Source organism: Sinohyriopsis cumingii, chromosome 6 (assembly GCF_028554795.1).
Source record: "Sinohyriopsis cumingii isolate HCF-2022 chromosome 6, ASM2855479v2, whole genome shotgun sequence".
Classification (NCBI taxonomy): Eukaryota; Metazoa; Mollusca; class Bivalvia; order Unionida; family Unionidae; genus Sinohyriopsis; species Sinohyriopsis cumingii.
The window spans coordinates 120,763,508-120,790,836 of NC_142966.1; the positions used below are offsets into that span (position 1 = coordinate 120,763,508).

Here is a 27,329-nt window from a genome sequence, read left to right on the forward strand (position 1 = left end):
TTTTTTCCTGTCCCAGAACTTATGGTGAAACATTTTTTCACTTTGGTCATATGTCCCAAGACTTAAGAAACGAAATAAATTTGTATTGCATTTGTGTTCCCCCCCCCCACAACTGCACGTCGCAATAAAATAGATAAATAAAACGCTTAATTGATAATAAAAAGAAAGAAACTAACCTTGTGTTGTTATCATTTATTCCTTTTTTCAACATGAGCATTAAAGAATAAAATATTTCCACGAAATCTGTATAAGTAGCGTAGGCTTCCATACTGTAGCGTGTATCAATTATGTCCGATACCACACACCATGTTGTTCATTGACATGAACACTGAGAAACAATTGTGTGTGGTTGTGCTCAAAGGTTTGAACATGTTATCCAACTGAAAACTAGAGCCAACAAAATCGCATACAAGAGGGAAATAGTCAACTGATATCTTGAAGACGCCATTCACGCATGACACGGTGTTGGGTGCAAAATAATCAAGATTGAATTATATCCAGGTCTACTGTATGACAATATCTCGCAAAAAAAAAATCATCATTTAAAAACACATTCACTTGAGTGCAAGTGACAGTATTTTCACCAGCTAGGGTTACATAATTATCTTTACTATACCAAGCACATATAAGCCCTGGTGGTGAATAAATATGACTGGCAGCAAGCAGTTAACTCCTTCTTTGAACCTACCGACAGGACATCAAAGACAAAAGGTTATTTTTATTACAAAGCAGGCGATCTCAGAAGCCGACCCCGGTTACTTTATTTTGTAAAGGATATCAATACAAAGGTTATTTTATTGCAAAGCAAGCCGACATTGGAAGTTGACTGGATTCTGTGAAGTGAGCCGATTTTTTTTTTTTTTTTTTTTTTTAATATACAAAGACGGCCAAGATATGGAAGCATACTTGGGTTCCTTTTCAACTTTATTCACGGGAATTTTGAAAATATATTGAAACAATGGAACAAATTTTAAAGTGACAAAATATAGTGCTTTGTGCACAGATGTCGATGACCCAACGTCACCCAGAATATTTGGAGAAAATAAAATCATGTGATGAATTCGTTAAGGCCAGAAGAGAACTATACTGTATGCCAGTATCTCGCAAATAAAAATCATTATTTTAAAAAACATTCACTTGAGTGCAAGTGACAATCTTTTCGCCAGCGCGTCTTACATAAGAATCATTAATATTTACCCGCAGACATCAGTGCACCTTTGTATTAATTATTACTAAAGATGCCAAGCACATATAAGCCTTGGTGGTAAATAAACACAACTGGCAGCCAGCAGTAAACTTCTTTGAACTTGCCGACAGGACATCAAAGACAAAGGTTATTTTTATTACAAAGCAAGCAGACGTTGGAAGCCAACTTTGGACCCGGAAACCGAATTTTTTTAAAGGATATCAGTACAAAGGTTATTTTATTGCAAAGCAAGCTGACCTCAGATGCCGACTACTGGATTCTTTTAAGTGTGCCGATTTATTTTTTTAGCTTTGAATATACAAAGACGGCCGAGATATGGAAGCTAACTTTGGTTCCTGTTCAACAGTATTCACAAAAAGTTTGACAATAAAGTAAAACAATGGAACAGTTTTTAAAGTTGCACAATATAGCACTTCGTGCGCGAACATCGATGACCCAGCATCATCCAGAAGATTTGGAGAAAATAAAATCACGTGATGAATTCGTGATGGCCAGAAGAGAAACAGATCATTTTGCTGACAATATGATCATTAACATGGATGAAACTCTAGTGTACTTTGATCGCATTCCTGGATGGACTAATGATAAATTGGGCATCAGAAGTGTGAGAATTAGCAAGACTAGTGCAGATTTGAAAAAAATCTTCCTTTTGTTCTTGCAGTTTCCACTTCAGGTGGTGTGTTGCCTCCAACAATTTTTCACGGTATGAGAAAGTTAAAAAAGTATTCATATACCAAAATAGACCGTACGTGTGCAGGAGAAGGGTTGTGTTGACGAGATGCTGCTGCAGTGGATTAAAGAGTTTTTATCTCGAGTATAGTTTTATATTTAAAAAATAAAATTTCAGTTGGATTGCAATTTCCGACATTTAATTTTCGAATGATTTAAAAGGTGTCCCACAACTTACGACTCGAAAAAAAACGATGTGTCCCAAAACATACAGTGCACAAAAAAATTACTTTTAAAATTAATTTATGGTGTCCCAACAAATACGGTGTCCCAACATATGCAGTAAATACGGTAATGAAGAGCACAGGATGAAGTTCAGAAGCTGCTGGACAGTGCTACGTGCACTTTAATATTTTTTATTGTGTATTGATGAATCTACGGTTGTGTATTTATTTTGGAAAACAACATAAATTCAGAGACTTTTTTCTTGTAGTTTATTTTGTTATAATTAAGCCTTAGGTATAATAAGAAAATGAGTATATAGTGAAAAGGTTACTACATTTGTCATGCAGTATTAGTCTGAAACAGTTTGTTCAAATTTTCTCATACAATAGCAGTAATATATAATTATAAAATAAGATTCTAATACTTTGCATTTGTTTTTCTTTTATACTATGATTGGAGGTGTTTACTTTGTGTATTATGCATATGTATTTCAGATGCAACATGGACCAGATCCTTTTTATGCTATGTCAGTTAATAGATATTCTACTTCACAATGCTATGTTGTTTCTAAGGAAAACAAAATTAATTTGAGTTATTCATGATTTTATAGCTTTCTCAAACCAATATAATGTGGTTAAGCTAAGTAAAGTTAACATTTTTATTATATAAACTGAATAACCTAACATGCATTTTTATAGGAATTTTTATACTTGTTTCTTGTGATACATTTTGTGGTTTGGGACACGGTCATATGTCTGATCTAGATGTTTTGGGAGAGTCTTAAAATAGAAACAGCTTCAGATTTGAAAAGTGCTAATTTTTTAATGTGAAAATGTTATGGAGCTGGGTGTAGTATATGACAGAATCATGTGATTTGGAGCTGGGTGTAGTATATGACAGAATCATGTGATTTGGAGCTGGGTGTAGTATATGACAGAATCATGTGATTTGGAGCTGGGTGTAGTATATGACAGAATCTTGTGATTTGGAGCTGGGTGTAGTATATGACAGAATCATGTGATTTGGAGCTGGGTGTAGTATATGACAGAATCTTGTGATTTGGAGCTGGGTGTAGTATATGACAGAATCATGTGATTTGGAGCTGGGTGTAGTATATGACAGAATCTTGTGATTTGGAGCTGGGTGTGGTATATGACAGAATCATGTGATTTGGAGCTGGGTGTAGTATATGACAGAATCATGTGATTTGGAGCTGGGTGTAGTATATGACAGAATCTTGTGATTTGGAGCTGGGTGTAGTATATGACAGAATCATGTGATTTGGAGCTGGGTGTAGTATATGACAGAATCATGTGATTTGGAGCTGGGTGTAGTATATGACAGAATCTTGTGATTTGGAGCTGGGTGTAGCATATGAAGAATCTTGTGAATACATCTAGTCTTAGTTCTCAGTTGATATCCATGCAGCTTTGTATATGTATATTTGAAGATGTCTATATCAACAAATCTCCTTTCAGTTAGAGTTTTTGTCCTGAAGGTTAAAATCTTGTAAATGCAAGTTGTCTTGCAGTCTTTTTAGAGATTATTGTGAGACTTCATACATATTACAGTGATTCTTCCATAAATGGGAAAATTTGGTTGAAAAGTGAGTTGTTGTTTGAAGAAAAAAGACATTTGAAGCAAATACTCAGAAATCTTCATTTTTCCAACATGATATGCTTTGAATTGGTTATTGTGGAATTAGTCTCTAACATTTAATGGGGGAAGGGGTCTTTGAAAAACCATATTTTTAACATATGATCTGGCAAGTCCCTGAAAAAACGCTGTTTCCAATTCATGATTGTTTTAGTTGACAAGAAAACTAGCAAATAGTGCACTGTTCTGATACAATGATGACCAATTCAGAATATCCTGGAAAAGTGAATATTTTTGTTACAGAAATGGATAAATTTATGACCCAGGTGCATGTGATCATTATTGGCCTTCCTTGTTTTCATTCTTTAATACTGGTTTTGAATTCGTTATACTAAAATAGCTATTCCCCACTATAATTTGTTTGCACATTTGAGTTGATGTATTTTTCCTCCCTGAATACTGTTTTGGAAATAATGCAGCACTGTTTTGACTTGGATTTCATATTGTCCTCTTTACATTTTCTATTTGTAAGCCACCTTGTACTCATGCTTGGTGTGCAAGCAAATCAGAGCTAGCACAACATTCCCATCAGTCATTGAAGGTGGTCATCTTTTGATTTTTTGACAGCGGGTCCTTTCTGTTCAGTAAGCTTAGAATATGCTTCTTTCAGTCTCTTTAAGAATCTTCTAGGATCTTTCTTATTCACCCAATGTGTTCCTAGTCAATTTATTGCCCCACAGATGAAAAATAAAGGTCACTGGCACCAGGGCACGGCCTAGAATGAACCTTGACATTATGGTCATCATATAAAGATGTATATATTGACATTTTTGTGCTTCTGTGATTTTGTAAGTTATTGCCCATTTTTATTCTGAAAGAAGGAAATTGGTTTCTGAACAATAACTTCATTCTCCACCACCTACATTTACCAAACTGTGTGACTGTCTTGCACTTGGTATCGAAGAACCAAATTGATTTTGGGATCGTGAAGTCAAAGGTCAGGGTTTCTGATAAAATAATAAATGGTTTCCACACATTAATGTTAGTTTTGCATCATATTCTGGAACCAGACTTTTTGTACAGCTTGCATTTATGGTAAGAATTCATGGTCACTGCAACTGGAAAAAGAAAAATGGTATCTATGGAAGAATTTCATTTGTCTACACAGGACTGTTGAACACGTGCCAGGTGCTGTTCATAGTATTCTTGATGTGATATATATTTCCAAACAAATAAAAGTTGGCAGTGAAGAGAAACAAATTTATTTTACACACTTCCTTAAATCCACTCTTGGGGTTTTGATGCTATTTAGTCTGGCCCAACAACTTCTAGTTGTACATTGCAAGTGCTGGAGTCATAGGTGTATAAGAGCAGTAATCCTCAGCTGTCACATGACTACAGCTCCTTCTGAGTTCAGTGTGTAATGCCCCACTGCTGACTTGGACAGTTAAATCTTTGAGCATTAACTGTTACTAACATATTGATAAATATTAATTCAAGACAGTTGTTTTAATAGTACAGACAAAGACATAGTTCATACAACCTTGACAAATCCTGGAATTGGAGGGATTGCCTTGAATTCTGAAAAACTTAGAGAAGTATTTTAATTTCTTGAGAAACTCTTTTAATCTTCCCCCAAGCTCCATGAAATTATCTTGAAAATACAAAACATTTAAATTTATTAAAACAGTTCACATTAAAACTTGGCTTTTTGTTGTTGTCATTTATGTATTTATTGAAAATAGTGAATAAATAAATGACAACATTGATGGGATCAAGTACAGCACAGGTACTTACCATGGAATAGCATGCTTTTGCAGTAGTGGAGACTAATTTAAGTTTCTGTTATTTTCCTGATTTATGCAGGGATAAGAAAAATTGTTGCAGAGAAAGTTAAATATTTGGAAAGAAAAACAGTCCATGAAAACTAAAAAGATTCCTTGAAAAATAACTTGGGGCTTTTAATAATAATAATAATAATGAGGACTTTGTATAGTGCCTAATCTTTAGAAGCTCTAAGCGCTTTACAACATTAGACAACACCTATAAGATAAAAAAACATAATGATATGATTACAAAAACAAACACCATGAAATTAGAAAACATTAAAAAAAACATACTGGAATATTCAAGGTAGGAAACATTGTTAGGTCTTTAGGTTTGTTCTTGCAGTCGAAATAAGTGAGTTTTGAGAGCCCTCTTGAATGTGATCACTGTGTCTTTATGTCTAAGTTCAGTGGGCAATTCATTCCACGTTGCTGGGCCCTGTTATGCAAAAGAACGCTGTCCATATGACTTTGTTTTTGTACTTAGAATAATGAGTATATGATTGTCAGAAGAGGAGCGTAAATATCTTGCTGGTGTGTACACATGGGTGAAGTCAGATAGGTATGTTGGACTAGAGTCCGACAGTGAAATGTAGCACAGAGAACAAATTCTGTGTTTGATTCTGGATCGAATGGATAGCCAGTGTAGGGTACAGAGTAGCGGGGAGGTGTGCTCTGATCGTGGTAGTCTAAGTATGATCCGAGCAGCTGTTTTTTGAAGTTTCTTGAGCAGATGTTGAGATGAACTAGACAGAATTGAGTTACAATAGTCCAGTACTAATGAACATACAAGTGTTTTAGTGGCATCAACTGAAAGATATTTGCGAATTGAGCTGATGCATCTCAGCTCAAAATATGCAGGCTTGCATATGTTCATGACATGTTGGTGCACTGTGAGAGTACTGTCCAGAGTAACACCTAGGTTTCATACTGATTGTGTGAATTTAATGTTGGTGTTGCTGATATTTATTGTTTGAGGTAAAGGATATGAATAAGAAAGTCTTTATGTTTTAATCAGAATAACCTCAGTTTTATCATCATTCATCTGCAGCTTGTTACATGTCATCCATTTCACATCAGAAATGCACCTCTCTACACCTTGTATGGTAGCATCAATTTCAGTTGGGTGGCTAGATTTGTATATTTGGGTGTCATCAGCGTACGATTGGTGAGACACTGGATGATGGTCTATGACACTTGAGAGTGGCTGAGTGTATCAAATGTAGAGAACATGTACAAGAACAGACCCCTGTGGAACACCACAACATAGATCAACTGGGCTGGAGTGTATTCCATTTGCAGACACAATTTGTGTCCTGTTGACCAATTAGGACTTGAACCACAATAAGGCTTTATCATGAATGCCAAATACATGCTGGAGACGGTGAAGTAATATATCATGGTCTATTGTGTCAAATGCTGCAGACAAATCAAAGAGGGTGAGGACTGTAATCTTTCCGCTACCCAACGCAGAGAGAATGTCATTAACTACTTTTAGAAGAGTAGTTTCAGTACTGTGGCAAGGGCGATATGCAGATTGTACATTGCTAATAAGACTGTTTGAATTCAGATGAGATAGAAGAACCTTTTCTAAGATTTTTGATACGAATGGAAGATTAGAAACTGGGCGGTAGTTCTTTAAATCATTATGGTCTAGTGTTGGTTTCTTCAGCAGAGGCTTTACAATGGCAGTTTTGAAAAATGATGGAAATTCCCCTGATGAGAGAGAGGTATTAATAACATCAGTTAGTGAAGGCATAACTGGATCTAAGCACTCAAGCAGCAGTGATGTTGGACAGAGATCTCGGAAACGCTTAATTATGTATATTTAGATGCCAGTTTTTGATCTGGGATGCATAAAATCACTGAGGCGGGAGTCCTCCTTACGCATGTAATAGGTGTGTGGCAAAATTCAAAGACTTGCCAGTCCTGCTTCAGCCACCTGCTTTGTGGGAAAATGTGTTGATATGTTAGCTGTGCTGATATTTACGACAGAATTCAGTGACTGAAAGACCCGTTGATGTACATACATGTTGCCATTTTATAAGAGTACATAAAAAAGAACATGATGCAATAACTGGGTGGCACGTTCAAAGGCTTTTACTGACGGCTGGGTGGTAAAATGTACTGATATTTACATTGATTGAATTCAGAGGCAGAAAGACCCAGAGATGTACATGTGGTCATTCATAAAAGTACATCAAATAAATAACTTCAGCTTTTGTTATTGTGTTCATTTCCGAATGTAGCAGAATAAGCAGTGCACGTGACCTCAGAATCAAGACATGTGTGACTTAGACAAAATGCCATTCGTAAGAAGGTGACAAGTCGCCTAAAAATGTAAACGTCGCCTTCTGTTAGGAAAGCGAAAGCGACTTTGCCCTGTGATTATTTAAGAGGTACATCGACTGACCATACCATATCTTTTTTAAATGCCCCTCGCCTTAGCCCGGTTAGTTTTAGTGTTGTAGCAAAATGTATTCATGAATGCATCAGTAGCTTGGCCTAGTTTTTATATCAATTTCATTGACAGACAAACTCTTGCCCATTCACAAGTATTATTTTTTGATAGCTGATTGACCATTAACCTAGCAACTATCAATTTCCTGCATGCTATCCTTTGATGATAAAACATAATGACTTGTGTTTTAAGATCAAAATTGGTGATATGGATATATATTAACTGCCTCTTATACACTATGTCGTCATAGAATTAGTTTGAAACTGTAAGTGAACCAGTAGGCCTAACGGGATGTAATGGAAGACTTTGCTAAGTCTGGGCTGTACCAGTTTATTAGGTTGTGTGTTTTCTTAAATCATCGGGCAAATATATTCAGAAAAAATGTACAAATCATTGAAACCAAGGCCTATGTATTTTTTTAATTAAAGATTTAACTTTAAAATGCAAATTATATAGGTCAGAAATGTATGGGACAATGCTATGTTGTGGAATTCGCGAAATGCGCTTTAAGGTCTAAGCTGTTTTCTGACTTGACATGTATTTGCGAAAATACGGGGAAAAACAGCAAATCAGATACTATTTATTTGCCTAAAATTACTACAAGTACGTATACAAATAAATAAACCATAAATCTGTGATCCTGTCAATCGACTGTTGTAATGAACCTATATTATAGTGAGTGATTACATTACGGAAACCTCTCCATCTGAAAATAGCTTCAGCTTTACGGTGGTCTCTTTTAGCAGTGCGAAGCTGGTCCCTAACACTGCTATACCATGGACAACACTTTTGAATTGATACTCTGCACTTGGTAGCTGGGGCATGTTTGTCGAGCAGTCGAGTTGTTCTGTTGTAGGAGGTAAGCAGGTTGTTAGGTTTGCTTGGATGACATGCATTAGTTTGGTTCTATTCATCATAGAGGTTTCTCTTAGTAGCAGATAAAGGTGGAGGGTTAGGGACTGATATGTCAAGATGGCATATAATGCAGAGGTGATCTCATGCAAGTTCATGGGATACCAGGGAGAACTGTAGAATGTTATCATCAGGTCTATGAATAATCCATTCTAAAATGTGACTATGTTTATGGGTAGGTTGGTTAACTGACTGTTCGAGGTTGAAAACATTAATGGAATCTATGAGTTTTGATGTGTTTGGGTTTCTGGGAGAGTCAAAGTGAAAGTCTAAATCTCCAAGAATAATCAGGTTGCCACCTATCGAATTTCCATACTCCAGGAAATTCAGAAACTGCTCCAAAAAGAGAGATTCATAAATAATAATTAAGTCAAAAGGAAGAGGTAGTGTTACAGCAACCCACAAGTGCTCAATTCTTATCATCCAATCAAGTTGTACGTAAAGATGAATTAGGCTAAAACAATAAGAAAACAGAAAAATCTTGACTTTTCAAATAAATTTATACCATTTCTATGTAATAATTGTACATGCCAACCCCAAGAGAGTTATACAGGTAATTTTTGTTAATGTTTGCCTAAATAAATGCATTTAGAACTTACTGTATGCATCTTGTGATGTTGTCACCGACTTTTGGGTTGGATTATATATGGGTCATGCACATTTTAATGTTTATACAAATTCATTTTGGGGGGTCAGCTTATATGTGAACGGGTTTATATGTGAGTATATATAGTATGTCAATGGAAAATCTTCTTTTGTAGCAGAAGTATCCAAAAGACAATACTTTATAACCATGATGAACATGTTCCCAGCTTGTTCAGAATGGCTAAGCTATATATATGCCCCTTCAAACAGTAGATTGTGAGAGGGGTTTTTCAGCACAAAACGGTATTCATGCACAGATGAGGGACAGATTATGGTCAAAAGCCATCAGCAGATTAATGCTTTTACAACTAGAGTCAACATCTTTAAAAGATTTTGATTTCATTAAAGCTCAAACAGTGGAGCATGAAGAGAGGGAGAGGGATGGATATTGATTTGTTAGATAAATATTGGACTGTGGCTGTGTTCCCTTCCCCTACCTTTGTTTCAGCTCCTTGCAGCATCTCTGTTGATGTCCATTATGGCTGCCATAGCATTCATCTTGAAAATTTTGTGACAGCTGCTCCTCTGAAGTTTAAATCATACTGACGTAGGGTTTTCATAGAAACACTGATTATAGTGCTAGTTAGACCTCAATAAAAATGGCATCTGTCTGATGTTTAATATGGCTGTCAAAGTGGCCAGCTTCATAGTCTTGCCATTACTACATCTTCTAAATGAATGCTCATACCAGCTTGGGGTTTTCACTGTAAGACTTGTGTTTATGTTTTGTTAATCCAAAATTTAAATGGTGCTGCACCAATATCCATATATAGCCATCTTGAATACCATGTTTTTGCTACTCCATTTAAATGGAAAATTGTTTTGACGTGGGGTTTACATGAGAACAGTTGGTATGGTATCTAGATGGTCCTCATTTAAAAATGGCTAATCCTCATTATGGCCAAAGTAATGTCTTGAAAATATCTCTGTTCCCCCCACACACACTTGGTTTCCATACTTGTTATGATTTTGAGCTGATCCTAAAAGAAAATGGTTTCAGCCATACAACCAGTATGACTGGCTTGTCTAACAACCTATGTTGTCACTATTTACCCTGAATGGATGATCATTATGGCATGCGGGTTTCTCCAAAACATGTTTTCTAATGGTGCCAAACAAACATCCACTATGTCAACCACAGCAGTGAATTTTAAAGCCTTGTTATCACTGAAAAATAACAGACGGTTTCAACGCTAGGTAGTTACAAGAAAAAAATGGTGTTATGTAAAATTCTTTGAAATTCTTTTCATCCAGTAGATTGCTGGACATTTCGAGGAACTTTTGTTCCTTAATCACTTTATTTTTTAATTACTCTGTAAACCATCATTTAGCTCATTTGGTGAGTCGTGGGTATCCTTGTGTTTTCGTCATTGATAGTGCCCATTTTTAATTTAAAATTTTATGTAAAATATACAAGTGTTTGCTTTAAGAAATAATTATTTTTGTGATGGTTTAAAAAACTTATAAATTGTTGTATTCATTTTTGTCTTTCAGTCACCGTCATAGGCGCACAGAACAGGAGGAAGATGAAGAACTGTTGAGCGAGAGTCGAAAATTAACCAATATTGTCACTCGATTTGAGGAGTCTCCCTCATGTAAGCATTATTCCTGCTCTTTGGAAGTATTTCTGATGCATACTGAACCTTTGCAGTCTAGTTCTGGGCCACCAGATTTCTAAATCTTTGCATCCGTTGGACCCTTATTGATTAATTCCATATCTCCAGATTTTGAAACTTTTTAATCGGCAAGTTGCATGCACATTTGTCAAATGTAAAAATCCATTTTATAACCTGCTTTGATTGGTATTACATGGAACCAAATTTCAGGCAAGAAAACTTGTTATACAAGCATTATCCTAAAAAATGAAAACTGTGAAAGAAACTTTACACTAATTGCATAAGTAACTTAGTAACTGAATTTTTAGTTGACTAATGAACTCTTTCCTTAACTGGAAATAGTCATGAACTTGGTATATCCCTTATTATTTTTTAATTTTAAAAAAAATTTGTAGTCCTGGTGATTCTTATAAGCATGGGTTTCCATTCATATTTATATGTAGTGCCCTTTATCTTTTGTAAACTCTGCAAAATTTTATGAAGCTGTATTGAATGAAAGATAACCGATTTCTTTACCCAAATATCACACATCGTGAAAGTGATAGAACTTCAGATGTGATGATTCTAGTGGACACCAGACCTTGAAATCGATGCCTTGCAGGCAGAAGGACTAATGGACAAGTCCCTCCGTTGTATTATTATCATTATGCTGTGGCCACACAAAACTGGTTGTTTAGTGGCAGGTTTAAGTAATGCAGAAGATGAAAAGTAAGAGACCTTGAGAAATAATCTGCTTAGTTTAGCAGCTGATGGATGTATCAATAACTACCTATTTGTTGAGTAATACATTTTGACTTTTCACATGATTTCAGGACTTTTTGTGGAGCCTATTTGCATTGATGATTTGTACACATAGATGACATCTTTAAAAATGCTAATCAGAGGTTAGGGCCAGGAATATCCATGGAATGATTATTCAGGCTTTTGGTGTAGATAATTTATCTTTGTTGAAAACGAGGTTAGCATCACTTATTTAGGACAAGTACATGAGAGTGTTAACTTACTGTAATGTCTTTGTCATTTGATACATTTTACATCATTGTGGACAACCTCTAAATAGAAGATATTTATGTCCATTTTAAGAAAGCTCAGAAAAATTGGATGCTTTTCAATGGTTTTAGGGGAACATTCAGAAAATCCTGAAACATATTGCATTAGGATGTCTTTTGTTGCAATAGTGCAAAGAGGTCTGTGAAATGCTTAATCTTGCATATTTGGCTGCAAACTTTTTATCTGAAATGCAGAAAATCACACAGGCATCCTCCTTATGGATGTAATAGCTGGGCAGGAAATTCCAAGGCTTGCCAGTCCTGCTTGAACCTCTTGCTGAGTGGGAAAATGTGTTGATCAATTAATCATTTAAGCTGAGTTGATTTTTACAATCATAAAATTCACTGGTTGAAAGACCCCCCACTGAATGTTGAGAAATCATGCTGTTATTTACAATGACTGAATTCAGAGGAAAAAATACCCAGATATGTATATGTCATTATCAGAGTACGTCAAATGAATAATATAGCTTATATTGCCGAGCATTGCCAAATATGTAGTGCATGTGACCTCAGAATTAAGACCTGTGTAAGACTTAGACAAAATGCCATTTGCAAATTTTTAACAAGTATTTTGTGGTTAAATGGCAAATTGACGAAGATTGAAATGAGACTCCGAAAAGTGCTAAAGTTGCTAGAACTGATAGTTCAGATGGAATAGTGTAAGAAAGTGCATAATGCCTAGCAGAGTTTGGAATAAGACCTTTCCCGCGATTGACATAATTCAGTATCAGTCAACAGCTATATGTCAGTATTGTAAAGAATTTGGAAAATTAAACTTTTCATCTGGACATTTAGCCACTTCAGGCATGCCCAATATGTGTCTGGGAGGCGACTGCAACTTTTGCTGGTGGGACTCCTATTTTTCCCAAAATAGGAGTCCTGTACTCCTAGTTATAAAATCTTAGCAAGACAAATGGTGCATTGGTGAGATAACTAGAAAAACAGTCTGCTCAGGAAAGCTACTTTTTTTGTTGAAGCTTGCAAATTTATCAAGGTTGCTTGTAAGACTAAAGGAACTTAACCCTTTCACCAACTAAGTAACTACAAGAGAAAGACTACCCTTCAACACTAAATAACTTTCAAGATCTTAATAAATGTAGGTAACATATTTTCAGGGACTTGTATAAATTTAATTTCTTGTGATAGGAATACATATTTGGTACCATTGTAAAGAAGACATTCAGGTTTCTGAAAATACTCTCATAAGTAAGTTTAGTCTCACACAGATAATTATACAGGTATTTCAAAAGTTAAGTTTTAGGTAAGTCTCACTGTATTCTCTTTAAAATGTTGAATAAAGTATTTAAAGAGTAATATGTGGTCTGTTTTTGATCCATTGTGGTGTTCTTACAAATCATGGCTTGGATAGATGCAGTGTTATCTCAAAATTCAAGCAAATCCAAAGGCATGTTAACAATATTTCTACAGGTACTTAAAAACTGAATTATACAAGGTTTTGTGTTCATTTCAGTGGAAATAAATATGAAATAAAACATGTTTTGACTGTGAACCAGATTAATTTGATATAAGCCAGAATTTCTCACTTTTATACCAATACAGTTAATCTGTCAAATTTTGTAACTTCCATCAACATGAACAGGCCATAAAATGTCTTTATTTCTGTTAACGTGACATCATTCCAAACACCTTTGCGTTGATTTGGGTAAGTCTTTCGCTTCAGGTGTGCGCTGGTATTTGTAAATCTTGCCATTTCTGAAAACACATAGTCGCTATAAAATAGCTGAAAATATTCAAGACGTGTTCCTGATCCATTAAATACTCGTGTTGGACCTACACGTTCAGAAAATGTGTGAATGTTACGTTCCGATTGAGATTTTGTCCACAGACAAAATTCAAGTGAATCATTCACATTGGCGAGTTCAAAACCTTCAAATTCCTCATCGTCATCATTATTGCCAACAATATCACACCATTCTTGTTGTATACATTCCTCTCTTCTTGATTTATCTCTACATGATAAAATTTGCCGATATTTTTAATTATTTAGTCCCCAGATAATTCTGATTCATCATCAGACGAGTCCGCCATTTTGGATGTACTTGGGTGACTTCGAAGATTTCATTTATAGATCGGGGGAAAAAACATTTCTTGTAAATAACCTACCTTAAAGTCCAAATGTATCCAAATAGTATGCAAATGAATCAATATATGATATAAATATTTACTAATGGGGAATCCCAGACATTGACCAATCAGAGAATTTATTGCGAAAACAAGACAGGTATGTGAGATCAGAATAACTGTCAACCTTGGTCAGTCGAAGTTATTGTTCCTGGACCGCTTTACCAGTCTTTAGTGTTGAAAGGGTTAATCAAGACATGTTGCAAGTCTAAAGTAACCTAATGAAGGCTGGTTTCAGAACTAAAGCAACTTGCTCAAGGCTGGTGGTAAGTCAAAAGCAACCTAATGAAGACTGGTTGATGGACTAAAGCAACTTGCTTAAGGCTGGTTGTAAGTCTAAAACAACCTAATGAAGGCTGATTGAAGGACTAAAGCAACTTGCTCAAGGCTGGTTGTAAGTCTAAAGCAACCTAATGAAGGCTGGTTGTAAGTGTAAAGAACTTGAGCAGAGCTGGTTGCAATTCTGAAGTAACTAAATGAAGGCTGGTTGTAAGTAAGACAACTTGTGTTGCTTTGCTGTAAAACATGAAACCCAACCAAACCAAATCGTGGGAGAACAGGTTCCATATTCATGGAATTGTTTGAGCAAGAAACTCCAGTGTTTTTATTTTCTATAACAGGGTAAAACTAGATTAGAATCATACAACTAATAAGAACTTTCGTAGCTCTGCATCTCTGATTGCATGTGAAGATTCATTAATGGAAGTATACCCCAAGTATATTACATGATTTTACCTTTTTTAATTCAGTCATGGACATTATTGCCTGTGTGTGTGTGTGTGTGTGTCTATATATATATATATATATATATATATATAATGCTTTTAATTTGACTGTTGCAGTTATCAAGGGTGGAGAGATGCGAGACTATCAGGTTCGTGGGTTGAATTGGATGATCTCTCTTTATGAAAATGGCATAAATGGCATCTTGGCCGATGAAATGGTAAGTTATTACAAATTGTTGCTATTGGTGTGTATTTGGAGCATGGACTTGAGATCATTCATTGTTACAGCAGATATATTCCAAAAAGTCCTATATCAAAATTTAATTTCATACCTCAAGAAGCCAACATCTTTCTAAGTAAGGTAAGAAACAGTGAACCTTCCCTACTTTTGGTCCACAAAAATGCAAAGATGGAGCAGGCAGCAAGCAGTTGTATATTGCTATCAATTAAATAGATAAATAAATTGAGAAACTATTTTGACTGCATTGGTTGTGTATACCAGAATAATGCAAATGTCTGTGGCTATTGTTTACCATGGATCTAGCTCAGATTGTACACAGGATGCATTGAAAACAAACACAAAGAACACTTAATGGCATTCTTGTTGAGGGTTTTCAACATAAATTACAGTTGTTGGGTGTTTAAGAAGCCAGCACCTTTCAGAAGTAAACAAGAAGCACTGAATACAATAAACCTTCCAAACCTAATAAATCAAACCCTTGTTTATTTTGGCAGTTTAGCTTTGTTGTACTTAATAAATTGGTGAAATTTTGGGAACCATGCCATGACCATGGGTTGAGCACCAATTGTGCACAGGATGAATTAATAACAAAGAAGACTTAATGGCTTCCTATTTGAGGGTTCAATAAAAATTAGAGAATGTTTTTCAGAAGAAAGCAAGATGCAGTGATCATATTGTTTCCTTCAACAGTACAAAATCTTGCCAAATTATTAAATAAAACTTGTTTATTTAGCACTCAAACTCTGTAGTTCTTAAAGAATTTGTGAAAATATTGTGACATACAGGGAGCCACACCATGACCTTGCTATATCCAGATTTTATAATGAAGCATGTTACAGCATCATTTCACTGTATTTAACATTCTGCATATTCATCAACAGGGTCTAGGAAAAACGCTACAAACAATTTCTCTGCTGGGTTACATGAAGCATTATCGTCATGTACCATCACCTCATCTAGTCATCTGCCCAAAGTCAACCCTGATCAACTGGGTGAATGAGTTCAAACGTTGGTGTCCAACTATCAGAGCAGTTTGTCTCATTGGTAACCAGGAACAGAGAGTGAGTAATACATCATGTTTTTATCCATTTTTATTTCACTGACCTGTCATGCTTCTTCTGTAATAACATAACAACCATTATAAATATGTATGACTTAACAAACACTTTTTTAAGCTCACCTTGATGTACTATCATGTGGGCTTGTAACCCTTTGTCCATTGTGAATAAACATATGATATAGAACTTTGTCCATTGTGAATAAACATATGATATAGCCCTTTGTCCATTGTGAATAAACATATGATATAGCCCTTTGTCTGTTGTGTGTAAGCTAAAGGTACAGCCCTTTGTCTGTTGTGTGTAAGCTAAAGGTACAGCCCTTTGTCTGTTGTGTGTAAGCTAAAGGTACAGCCCTTTGTCTGTTGTGTGTAAGCTAAAGGTACAGCCCTGTCAGTGTGCAGTCCATTGTCATCAATCAACAGTTGCTGTATTTCAGACAGAACATCCTGGCATAAAGGCCTTTGTCCATTGTGTGTAATCTTGTTGTTGAGCCCATTTCCATTGCATATGAGATTATTGTACAGCCCATTGTCCATTGTGTATGAGCTCGTTGTATAGCCCTTTGTCCATTGCGTATGAGCTTGTTGTACAGCCCTTTGTCCATTATGTGAAAGTTTATAGTATAACCTTTATCCGTTATGTGTAAGTTTATACTATAGCCCTTTATCTGTTAGGTGTAAGTTTAGTTTAGCCCATTGTCCAAGGTGTAAAAGCTTATGGTACAGACTAGTCTGATTTTCCTCTGACCCCTGTCACTCCATTTTTGATATTTGGACATTTATGTTGGGGTGTAAAGTCAGATTCCATTCCCTATCAAAAGGTTGGAATTCACTGTTACCATTTGGTGTCAGCATGGGGTAGCCGCTTGCCAGCCAGCAAACTTGAACAATCTTTCATCGAGATATACCTGCATGAAATCAATAGGAATGATTTATTTTCTCAAAATTCGTGAGCATAGCATTCGTCATGTCTTTAATCCACTGACAGACAAGACAAAAGTATGTCATTGCCAAAATTTGACCTGGATCTGGCTATTTGCATTCTAAGTCACATGACTATATAAATCTCGCAACCTACATGTCAATGACATCAGACGTCATATAGTCTGCGAATTCCAAGTTTTTTTATTGGGAATGGAATTTGACCCCACACCCCAACATAAATGTCCAAATATCAAAAATGGGGTAGCACAGATCAGAAGAAACTCTGACTAGGTATAGACGTTTGAACGTTGTGAGTTTATGGTACAGCCCTTTGTTATGTGTCATTGTATGGTACATCCCATTTGTCTGTTCCATGCAAGTTCATTGTCATCCACAGATGCTATATTGCAGACAGAACTTCCTGGCATAAAGACCTTTCTCCATTGTGTGTGAACTTATGGTATAGACATTTGTCCATTGTATTTTTATGGTACAGCCCTTTGTTCGTTGTCATCCATCTGTAGTTGCTATATTTCAGACATAACATCCTGGCAAAACAACCTTTGTCCATTGTGCACAGTTCATTGTCATCCATATACAGTTGCTATATTTCAGACAGAACATGTTGGCATAAAAACCATTCGGGCTATTAAAAGTGATGCTAATCCACCATCAAAATATGTCTGCTGTTGCTAACAATCGATAACCATTATAACATTTCTCCAACAATGCAGAACAGAATGGACCACAGCACCATTGCATTAAGAGCTTTCAAATTTGTACAAAGGATGTCAATCTGCTGTCAGATATGGCCACCATGGCTTAAAAGAGAAAAACCTTTAAATGATTTCCTCCAAACACTGAACACAGAATTGGACCAGATTTGACAATTAACACCTTTTTCTGAAGCCTTTAAATCTATGCTTATTCTTCAAAACTGTTGAACAGAACTGGACAAGATTTGTCAGAAGAGCATTATTGCATGTAAGCCTTTTTGATTTTTGTACAGATAATGCTGTCCTTATATAAAATATTATCATTGTTTAATACATGCCAACCATTACGCTTCTTCCCCCACTAAATTACGCCTTATGCATAAATGTATTTGGATTACACGTTTTAGGTATATCCCACTCCCAAAAAAAAAAATTTTTGTTTTCTCATTTTTATTAACATACCATTAATCTAACAGACCATATTCTAGAAAAGACAGCATCTATGCAACTATGACATAAGATTGCGCTTGTCCTTAGACTTACATGCACTTTCCTAACAGTATTATGTTCTATTTATAGCAGTTGCCCTATTTCCAAGAAATTGGAGTAGTGATTATGATGACAAAAAGTTGTACCCAGTCTGTGTAAGAGACTTTGACAATGAAAAGAGCAGAGTCAGAGTGCTCTTCTTTCATTACCAGAATTAACAGTAGATTCTACTGGAGAAAACATTTTTTATTTGCTTGATAGTGCTTTGAATAAATATAAGTTGGCAGAACTGTGTGGGGTTTTCAGCTGATAATGCATCAGTAATTACTGGAATTCATGAAGGAGTTGCATACCATATTTTGAAAAATGTCTCCATCATTGTTCATATCAGGTTGTCTCTGTCATATGATGCACCATGCTGCAGGAAAGGCTGCTGATAAATTAGAAGGAGAACTCCTGAAGTATCAAGTTGGCACTCTACCTGACAATGTTCTTCATGGGGGCAGAGTTGATTTTTTCATCTTTTTTGCCAGCTAAAAGACCCAATAACTGGAAGATATAAATTCCTTTTCTTTGTCAGGTTATGAAAGGAATATTGGTTCTTTACCATTTTAACCCTGACTGAGAGATTGTTCAGCATTGTTAACAAAAGTAAAACTGAATTCAGTAACAGGGTCTGTAATAGCCCAGCACTTAGTGCTTTGCTGGTGGGCAAAAAATGTATAGTCTCAGCTGGTACAAAGTGTTTTGAAAATGTAATTGAGAGTCTTGCTTTTTAAAGCTCAAAGTGTTATATACGAAAAATTGAAGCAGTAATTGATGTTAAAAGTCCAGAGGGATAAATTAATCGTTTTGTACATATGCTTGTAGAATTTATATCATGTTATATGTGGATTACTCTTTCTCTATTCTGATTACTCTTTATTTTTGTCCACTTGGATTAAACTTTTTTCCCCGCCATGGGTTGGCATGTATGTTGTTTACTGTACAGATAATGCTGTCCTTCTATAAAATATCATTGTTTACTGTACAGATAATGCTGTCCTTCTTTAAAATATCATTGTTTACTATACAGATAATATTGTCCTTCTTTAAAATATTATTGTTTACTGTACAGATAATATTGTCCTTCTATAAAATATCATTGTTTACTATACAGATAATATTGTCCTTCTATAAAATATTATCATTGTTTACTATACAGATAATATTGTCCTTCTATAAAATATTATCATTGTTTACTATATAGATAATGCTGTCCTATAAAATATTGTTTACTTTATAGATAATGCTGTCCTATAAAATATTGTTTACTATATAGATAATGATGTCCTTCTGTAAAATATTGTTTACTATGTAGATAATGCAGTCCTTCTATAAAATATCATTGTTTACAGGATAGATAATGCTGTCCTATAAAATATTGTTTCCTATATAGATGATGCTGTCCTTATATAAAATATCATTGTTTACAGGATAGATAATGCTGTCCTTCTATAAAATATCATTGTTTACAGGATAGATAATGATGTCCTTCTATAAAATATTGTTTACTATGTAGATAATGCTGTCCTTCTATAAAATATCATTGTTTACAGGATAGATAATGCTGTCCTTCTATAAAATATTGTTTACTATACAGATAATATTGTCCTTCTATAAAATATTGTTTACTATATAGATAATATTGTCCTTCTATAAAATATTGTTTACTATATAGATAATGCTGTCCTTCTATAAAATATTGTTTACTATACAGATAATATTGTCCTTCTATAAAATATTGTTTACTATATAGATAATGCTGTCCTACAAAATATTGTTTACTATATAGATAATGATGTCCTTCTATAAAATATTGTTTACTATGTAGATAATGCTGTCCTTCTATAAAATATCATTGTTTACAGGATAGATAATGCTGTCCTTCTATAAAATATTGTTTACTATATAGATAATGCTGTCCTTCTATAAAATATTGTTTACTATATAGATAATGCTGTCCTTCTATAAAATATTGTTTCCTATATAGATAATGCTGTCCTTATATAAAATATCATTGTTTACAGGATAGATAATGTCCTTCTATAAAATATCATTGTTTACAGGATAGATAATGCTGTCCTTCTATAAAATATCATTGTTTACAGGATAGATAATGCTGCCCAGCTTAAATATAGTCATTGTTACCAAAGACCACTTTTAAAAAACTGCTGAACAGACTTTGATCAGATTTGACAAATAACATCTACACCCCGTCAAATCCAAAGTTTGCTTGCACTGACTTTTGTCAGATAATGTCCCCCAGTCACACAACTTTGTATTTTCACCAATAAATGTTTGTCCAGATATACAGAAATAAAAAAAAAAAACTTCTTGCAATTGACAAATGCATCCTTTTCATTGTTCAGAATAGTTTTAGACAAGAATTAGAATCAAGCCATATTTTATGTTGGAGGGACCTGAACACAAATTGAAGTCATTGGATTGAACTGAGAACAGAATGACCTTATCTTTATTAGCTTGCTGTTTTTAAAGCACATTCCTAGCTTGAAGGAGATAAATGTAGCTTTAGGTACATATTTTCTTTACATAGTTAAACTTAAGGTTGGTCATGAATTGCTAGTTTTTTAAAAGTAATTGTTGAATATTGGTTCACAATGTGCACAGCATTGTTTTGGTGTTGATCCAGAAATGGAAAAGTGGGGCCCCTGCGAAGTAAAAGGTGGATAATTTACATAAATGTAGGGATTGTAAAATACCCTTATATGTATCTTGTTTATTCGGGAAATTCAAATACTTATTATTATCAGCCACTCACACTTTGGATTTATCAAGTTCTGCAAAGAATATGAAATTTCCCAGCATTGTATTCTGTGAATCGGTGATTGTTGAGGTAGACTAAAACACTGTTTTCAGCAGTTTCTTTTTCCAATAGAAGGGAACTTGTACCAAAGATGAAATATGAAGGTCACTGGTTCAGTGAACCCATTTGTACTAGGTATTCATTTTTTATAATGGAAGCAGGATAAGTGACTTTAGCTAAGTATCGGCAAACTGATGAAATTTTCACTTTTTTAAAATGTCTTTACTTGATGTTTTTCAGGCCACCTTTATTCGTGATACTTTAATGCCAGGTGAATGGGATTGCTGTGTCACTTCATATGAGATGGTCATCCGAGAGAAATCAGTCTTTAAGAAGTTCAATTGGAGATACATGGTGATTGATGAAGCACATAGAATCAAGAATGAAAAATCGAAGGTATGCTGTAGTCCTCATTATGGTTTTATTGTTATTGGGATTTATTAAATGAAGCATGGGGATTGGTGATTAAAGGGATGTACTCTCCTGATCAGAAATTTGCGGTCTTGATTCCCTCCATCGCATCCACCTGGATTGGCTGTCATATTATGTTCTTGGTCAAGGCACTCCATTTTATTTGCCTCAGTACTATGTGCCACTTCATTTTATATCTCTCCCTCTTTATCTATTCTCTCCTCCCAGTTTTACTTTTCAAGAATAGTCTTTACACTATTTGAAACACCTGTATCACTGGATATTGACTGCTAAACAAACATGTTTGCCTGTTTCAGTTATCAGAGATTGTGCGCGAGTTCAAGTCAGCTAATCGACTGCTCTTGACTGGAACACCTCTCCAGAATAACCTCCATGAGTTGTGGGCCCTACTGAACTTTCTATTGCCTGATGTGTTCAACAACTCTGAGGTAAGTACATTATAGTGTTGTATATCAAACTGTCATTAATATTACTATTGCCTGCATTGGACCTGATGATGAGGAACACTTTGTTACAGATCATCCAGAGTTAAATATGATCATGCAGTCTGGTTTATATAACCTTTTTCAAGGGAACTATTTGCATTAGATTTGCAAGATTATACTGTGCCATGATACATCCAGGTGCAGAAACCAAATAATCATTGTTTTCTTAACAAGCAGCAGATGAAAACTTTCCTGAGGGCATCAGTGTTAAAATATTAAAACAAAACTCATAATAGCCTTTAAAGAGTGTACAAGTGCTGGAAGCTTATTTTCCCCACTCCAGTGTCCTCAGTATTTGCCTTCAGTAGTCTTTGAGGTAGAGGGAACTTGGGGCAATTTTTAATTTCTGAATCATTGATGGTGCATGGAGGACCACATATCTTAAGTTTTCACTTGAAGGTGTGAAGTGAGTGTATTACCAGTACAATGTCGTGGTTACTGCTGAGAAGGAGTGAAGAACTTGTATCAGGGATGATTCTGACAAGCTTGGGATTTTATTCACTGCAGTAATATGTATGGCAAGGCTTTAATGCCTCAGCAGTGATACAGCAAGAGTTATTTCTCAAATTTCTATGTGTATAATTGTTTTCCAGTGTGGAATGGTGACGGACAATAAAGTCATGTGACTGCAGTCTTGCATGACAAGACCAGTTGCATTCGTAGCCAGAACAGATGGAGAAAAAATGCTGATTGTAGTTGTCATTACTTTCATAGTAATCAAGACAAACATTAAATGAAATACATTTATTCCCTAAATCATCCATGATTGAAATTAGTGTCCAGGAAACATGTTTTATCCTGAATGACCTTGTTACAGTTATAGTTCTTTTGTTCAGATCTGATTCAGAATTAAATAAAAGACTTTATAGTTTTGTGTATGTCATGTTTAATGTTTAGGGATGTTCATATGGTTCATACAATCTTGAAAACTTGTATATTGGAAACATTAGTTTTATCCTTGCAAAGTTGTTAAATTTGTTGAAAAACTTACTGAAATTTTCATTAAGGTCTTTAATTAAACTTATGTTGGGAAATACAGCATTAAAAAGGAATAAGAATATACCACTTTTAAAATTTAAAATTATTGTTATTTAAAATTGGCTGTGTCAGAAGGTAGTTACCAGAAGGAATTTGCTATACTAGTGCACAAATTAGTTGTTGTTTTCTTTTCTTTGTCATTTTATGCATTGTGAAACAGAATAACATGTAGAGAATTGCAAATTTGGTAAGAAAAAGTACTCTTTGAAAATTTTCAGAAATTCTCATTAAGTCGCTGAGAGAAATTTTGTTGGGGCTGTGCCTACTGTTTTACTTAATGTGCATATCTGTCCACATCTTGTAGGTGTTAGCACTGCTCTGGTGGCCTAAATGGTTAGAGCGTCTGCTTTTGATGCAGAAGTCACAGGTTCTATCCTCAGCTGAGTCATACCAAAGACTTATAAGATTGGTACTAGCAGCTACTTTGCTTGGTATTTATCATTAAGAATTTAGTGTTAGGACTGGTGAGCCTGGTGTCAGGATAATGTGTCTAGGTTGGACTTGATGCCATATGACATGGGCATCATGCCCCAGTGCTCCACATAATAAGCTGCCACACTGCATACAACATAGCGATATGACTAAAATTATTATTAACACTATGTTAAAAATCCAAATCACACACTCAAACCACACAGAGCTGTTAGCAATGGCCAAAGTCATCAAAGGTGATAAAAGCTTTTAGATGGCAATTCATATCCAATTTAAAACAACATTCATGATTTCTAGTAGTCTGCTGAGTTGCATTATCACTGCTGGCCTCAATTTTAATGTATTTTAAATGTTGAATGAAGGACAAGAAGGACTAAATTTCTGGGGTGATATTTATATTTAGAAATGTCATTTATTAACCCAAACAAAAATAATTTTGAAAATATTGGAATTATTTTAATAAACACTGGTAGAAAATGAGTGAATACTAAAATTTAATTAGAATAGGATCCAGAACTAAAAAATCCTATTGTGCAGCACTGTTCAGGTCAGGCATGCAATGTATTTATGGAATACTTGAGCACATGAAATATTTTTTACAATAATGCAAGGAAAAGATGATAGTAAGGACAGACAGAAAAATTAGGATGGGGTTTTGTAGGGAAGGACATCAACATTGTGACTAAAGTGTTGCATCTCGTTAGCATCTCTCAATGAGATTTTAAAAAATGACAATCAGTACCATGTTGTGCAGAAATCAACACAGCATTGACTGGTACAAAAGCAATGTGGTCATGGAGATTGGGGCCAAATTTTGCTTGTACAAGGGAACAGGGGGCACGGTTTTGTGCAGCTGGTGTGTGATTTAAATTAGGCATTCGGTCCTCTTTCTATATTATGCAGAAGATCCATAATGATACGTTTGATCTGAGTTATATTTTTTAAGTATAAAAGAATGGCACTATCTCTAACGTGAACTGAATTAGTGATGTGGTAAATTACAATGGATCTTGCAGAATATATGGAGTAGAGTATGATATTTAGTGATGAGTGTCAGGGGTGTGTGCATGTGACAGCAGAATAAGTGTCTGGAGATTATACTGCAGATGTTACCTACCCCATTGTTGTGGAACATGTGCATTTACCAAAAATTTATGTGATGTTGTGGGGTTACATCATTTACTTTAGAATGGGACCAAAGTTAAAAATTTATTTCAATTTGAAAGTGATACATTTATTAGATTACAGATGTTCATTTGCAGTTTTGTTTACACAAAACACTTTTCCAGCTTGAGTTACTTGTTTCAAGAAGGCAGTTGCCCTTCCCATGAAATGTATAGCTTAAACTGTTTATAAATGACCCTCAGAGAGCCCAAATATTAATAGTATACAACCTATCAGGAGGACCTTCAAATTCCAACTTAAAAAAATTAGTAATGATATAGATGTTGAATTCAGTGGCAGAAGAATAGTTACTGCAACTTGTCAGTCAGAATTTCTTTGCCAGATGATATCAGCCTATTACAAGGATAATACATCATTACTTATTCTAAGGAGTAAAAATTATAGCTCCATTGAGCAAGTAAAATCATGAATTTAATTTTTTAGCATATATTTTCAGACAGCCGCTTAAGGTGTGACATGAGGTTGCATCAGTGATGGAACTCTTGGGTCAAGAGGCTTTATACTTGAACTTTTCTTTATTCCTTTCAACTGACCCGTTTTGATCAGTAAGAGCTGCCAGCAGTTGTGCAGCTTTTGTACAAGTTAGCAGATGTGTCTTTAAAAAAGTGCTTCAAGATAGAATGTGAGAACTTATTTTGCAGGATTATTCATCTAACTAATTAAAACTATTCTTATTTAACATTACAGTAATATTGAAATTAATTAGACTTGCATTGCTTTGTTTTTATTTGCAGGACTTTGATGCCTGGTTCAATACCAACAACTGTTTTGGAGATGATGCACTTGTGATGAGATTGCATGAGGTAAAATTTTTTAAATAAGATGTATTATTGTGTATCAAGTTATGCAAGTTACATTGTGCTGGGGCATTTCATGTAAATTGCCATGTTTATGGACATGACACAGCAGTTCTTGTAAACTTGCCTATCTACACAACACAGTAGTTCACGTAAATTGCCTTGTCTATCTACACAACACAGTAGTTCATGTAAATTGCCTTGCCTATCTACACATCACAGTAGATCATGTAGATTGCCTTGCCTATCTACACATCACAGTAGATAATGTAAGTTGCCTTGCCTATCTACACAACACAGTAGATCATGTAAATTGCCTTGCCTATCTACACATCACAGTAGATCATGTAAATTGCCTTGTCTGTCTGCACAATACAGCAGTTCATGTAAATTGCCTTGCCTATCTACACATCACAGTAGATCATGTAGATTGCCTTGCCTATCTACACAACACAGTAGTTCATGTAAATTGCCTTGCCTATCTACACATCACAGTAGATCATGTAGATTGCCTTGCCTATCTACACAACACAGTAGATCATGTAAATTGCCTTGCCTATCTACACATCACAGTAGATCATGTAAATTGCCTTCTGTCCACACAACACAGCAGTTCATGTAAATTGCCTTGCCTATCTACACAACACAGTAGTTCATGTAAATTGCCTTGCCTACCTGCACAACACAGTAGTTTGTGTAAATTGCCTTGTCTATCTACACAATACAGCAGTTCATGTAAATTGCTTTGTCTGTTTTCACATCATAGTAGTTCATGTAAATTACCTTGCCTATCTACAAACACAGTAGTTCATGTAAATTGCCATGTTTATGGACATGACACAGCAGTTCATGTAAACTTGCCTATCTACACAACACAGTAGTTCATGTAAATTGCCTTGCTTTTCTACACATTACGGTCTTCATATTTGCATTTTAATGATTGGTTCTTATAGAGCTCATTCAGACCTTTTCAGTTTTAATTTTTGAGATATTTTGATTAGTTCAGAAGTTATGACTATTTGAATATTGGCAGAAATTGGCTTTTCAGTGAATTTTTGCCTTCTTTAAATGCATGTTTAATTCATTTGAGTCGCGGACCCAACACATTTAATAAAATAAGTATTTCCATCGTAACTTTTGATCTGAAAAAGATATCTTCATGAAACTTGGCAGATTTATTGCATTTTTCCTGTAGAATTCAAATATATACAGCAAATTAAACTATGTCCACTAGATTTTAATGTAGGGAAGAAAACAAGGGGTTAAAATCTTTATTTTTCTTCTACCAGACAATTCAGATACTGGACAAAATATTTTGTAACAAGTCATTTAATTCAGAAGAAAACATTGGCTTATATTGTAAACAGTTCATCAAATTTTCTATGCTCTGAGAATGCCCACTGACGTCCAGAATTTAGACGTTCTGGAAGCATTCGAGTCGCTATGACAAATTCAGGCTTAACTTCCTGAACATTGTCTCTGCTACATGGTGCCGTGAATTTAACTGTCAAATTATTATTGTTGTTGCTTTTAATTTCATAAACACATCCAGGGTACCACGCATCCTGGTATGCTACAATAACATAAT

The 27,329-nt window shown here is 35.0% G+C and overlaps 1 protein-coding gene across 2 annotated transcripts in view; it reads left to right on the forward strand.

Annotated features, from left to right (window-relative positions):
• The window catches only part of LOC149797849 (SWI/SNF-related matrix-associated actin-dependent regulator of chromatin subfamily A member 5-like), a 120,487-nt gene that overhangs the window by 20,943 nt on the left and 72,215 nt on the right, over window positions 1-27,329 (forward strand). For both annotated transcript variants that reach the window (XM_089962858.1, XM_089962859.1), the window contains 6 exons: window positions 11,036-11,136; window positions 15,194-15,294; window positions 16,199-16,378; window positions 21,613-21,768; window positions 22,101-22,232; window positions 25,679-25,747. In XM_089962858.1, the coding sequence (XP_089818984.1) occupies window positions 11,036-11,136; window positions 15,194-15,294; window positions 16,199-16,378; window positions 21,613-21,768; window positions 22,101-22,232; window positions 25,679-25,747 (739 nt within the window). The remainder of the gene's footprint in view (window positions 1-11,035; window positions 11,137-15,193; window positions 15,295-16,198; window positions 16,379-21,612; window positions 21,769-22,100; window positions 22,233-25,678; window positions 25,748-27,329) is intronic.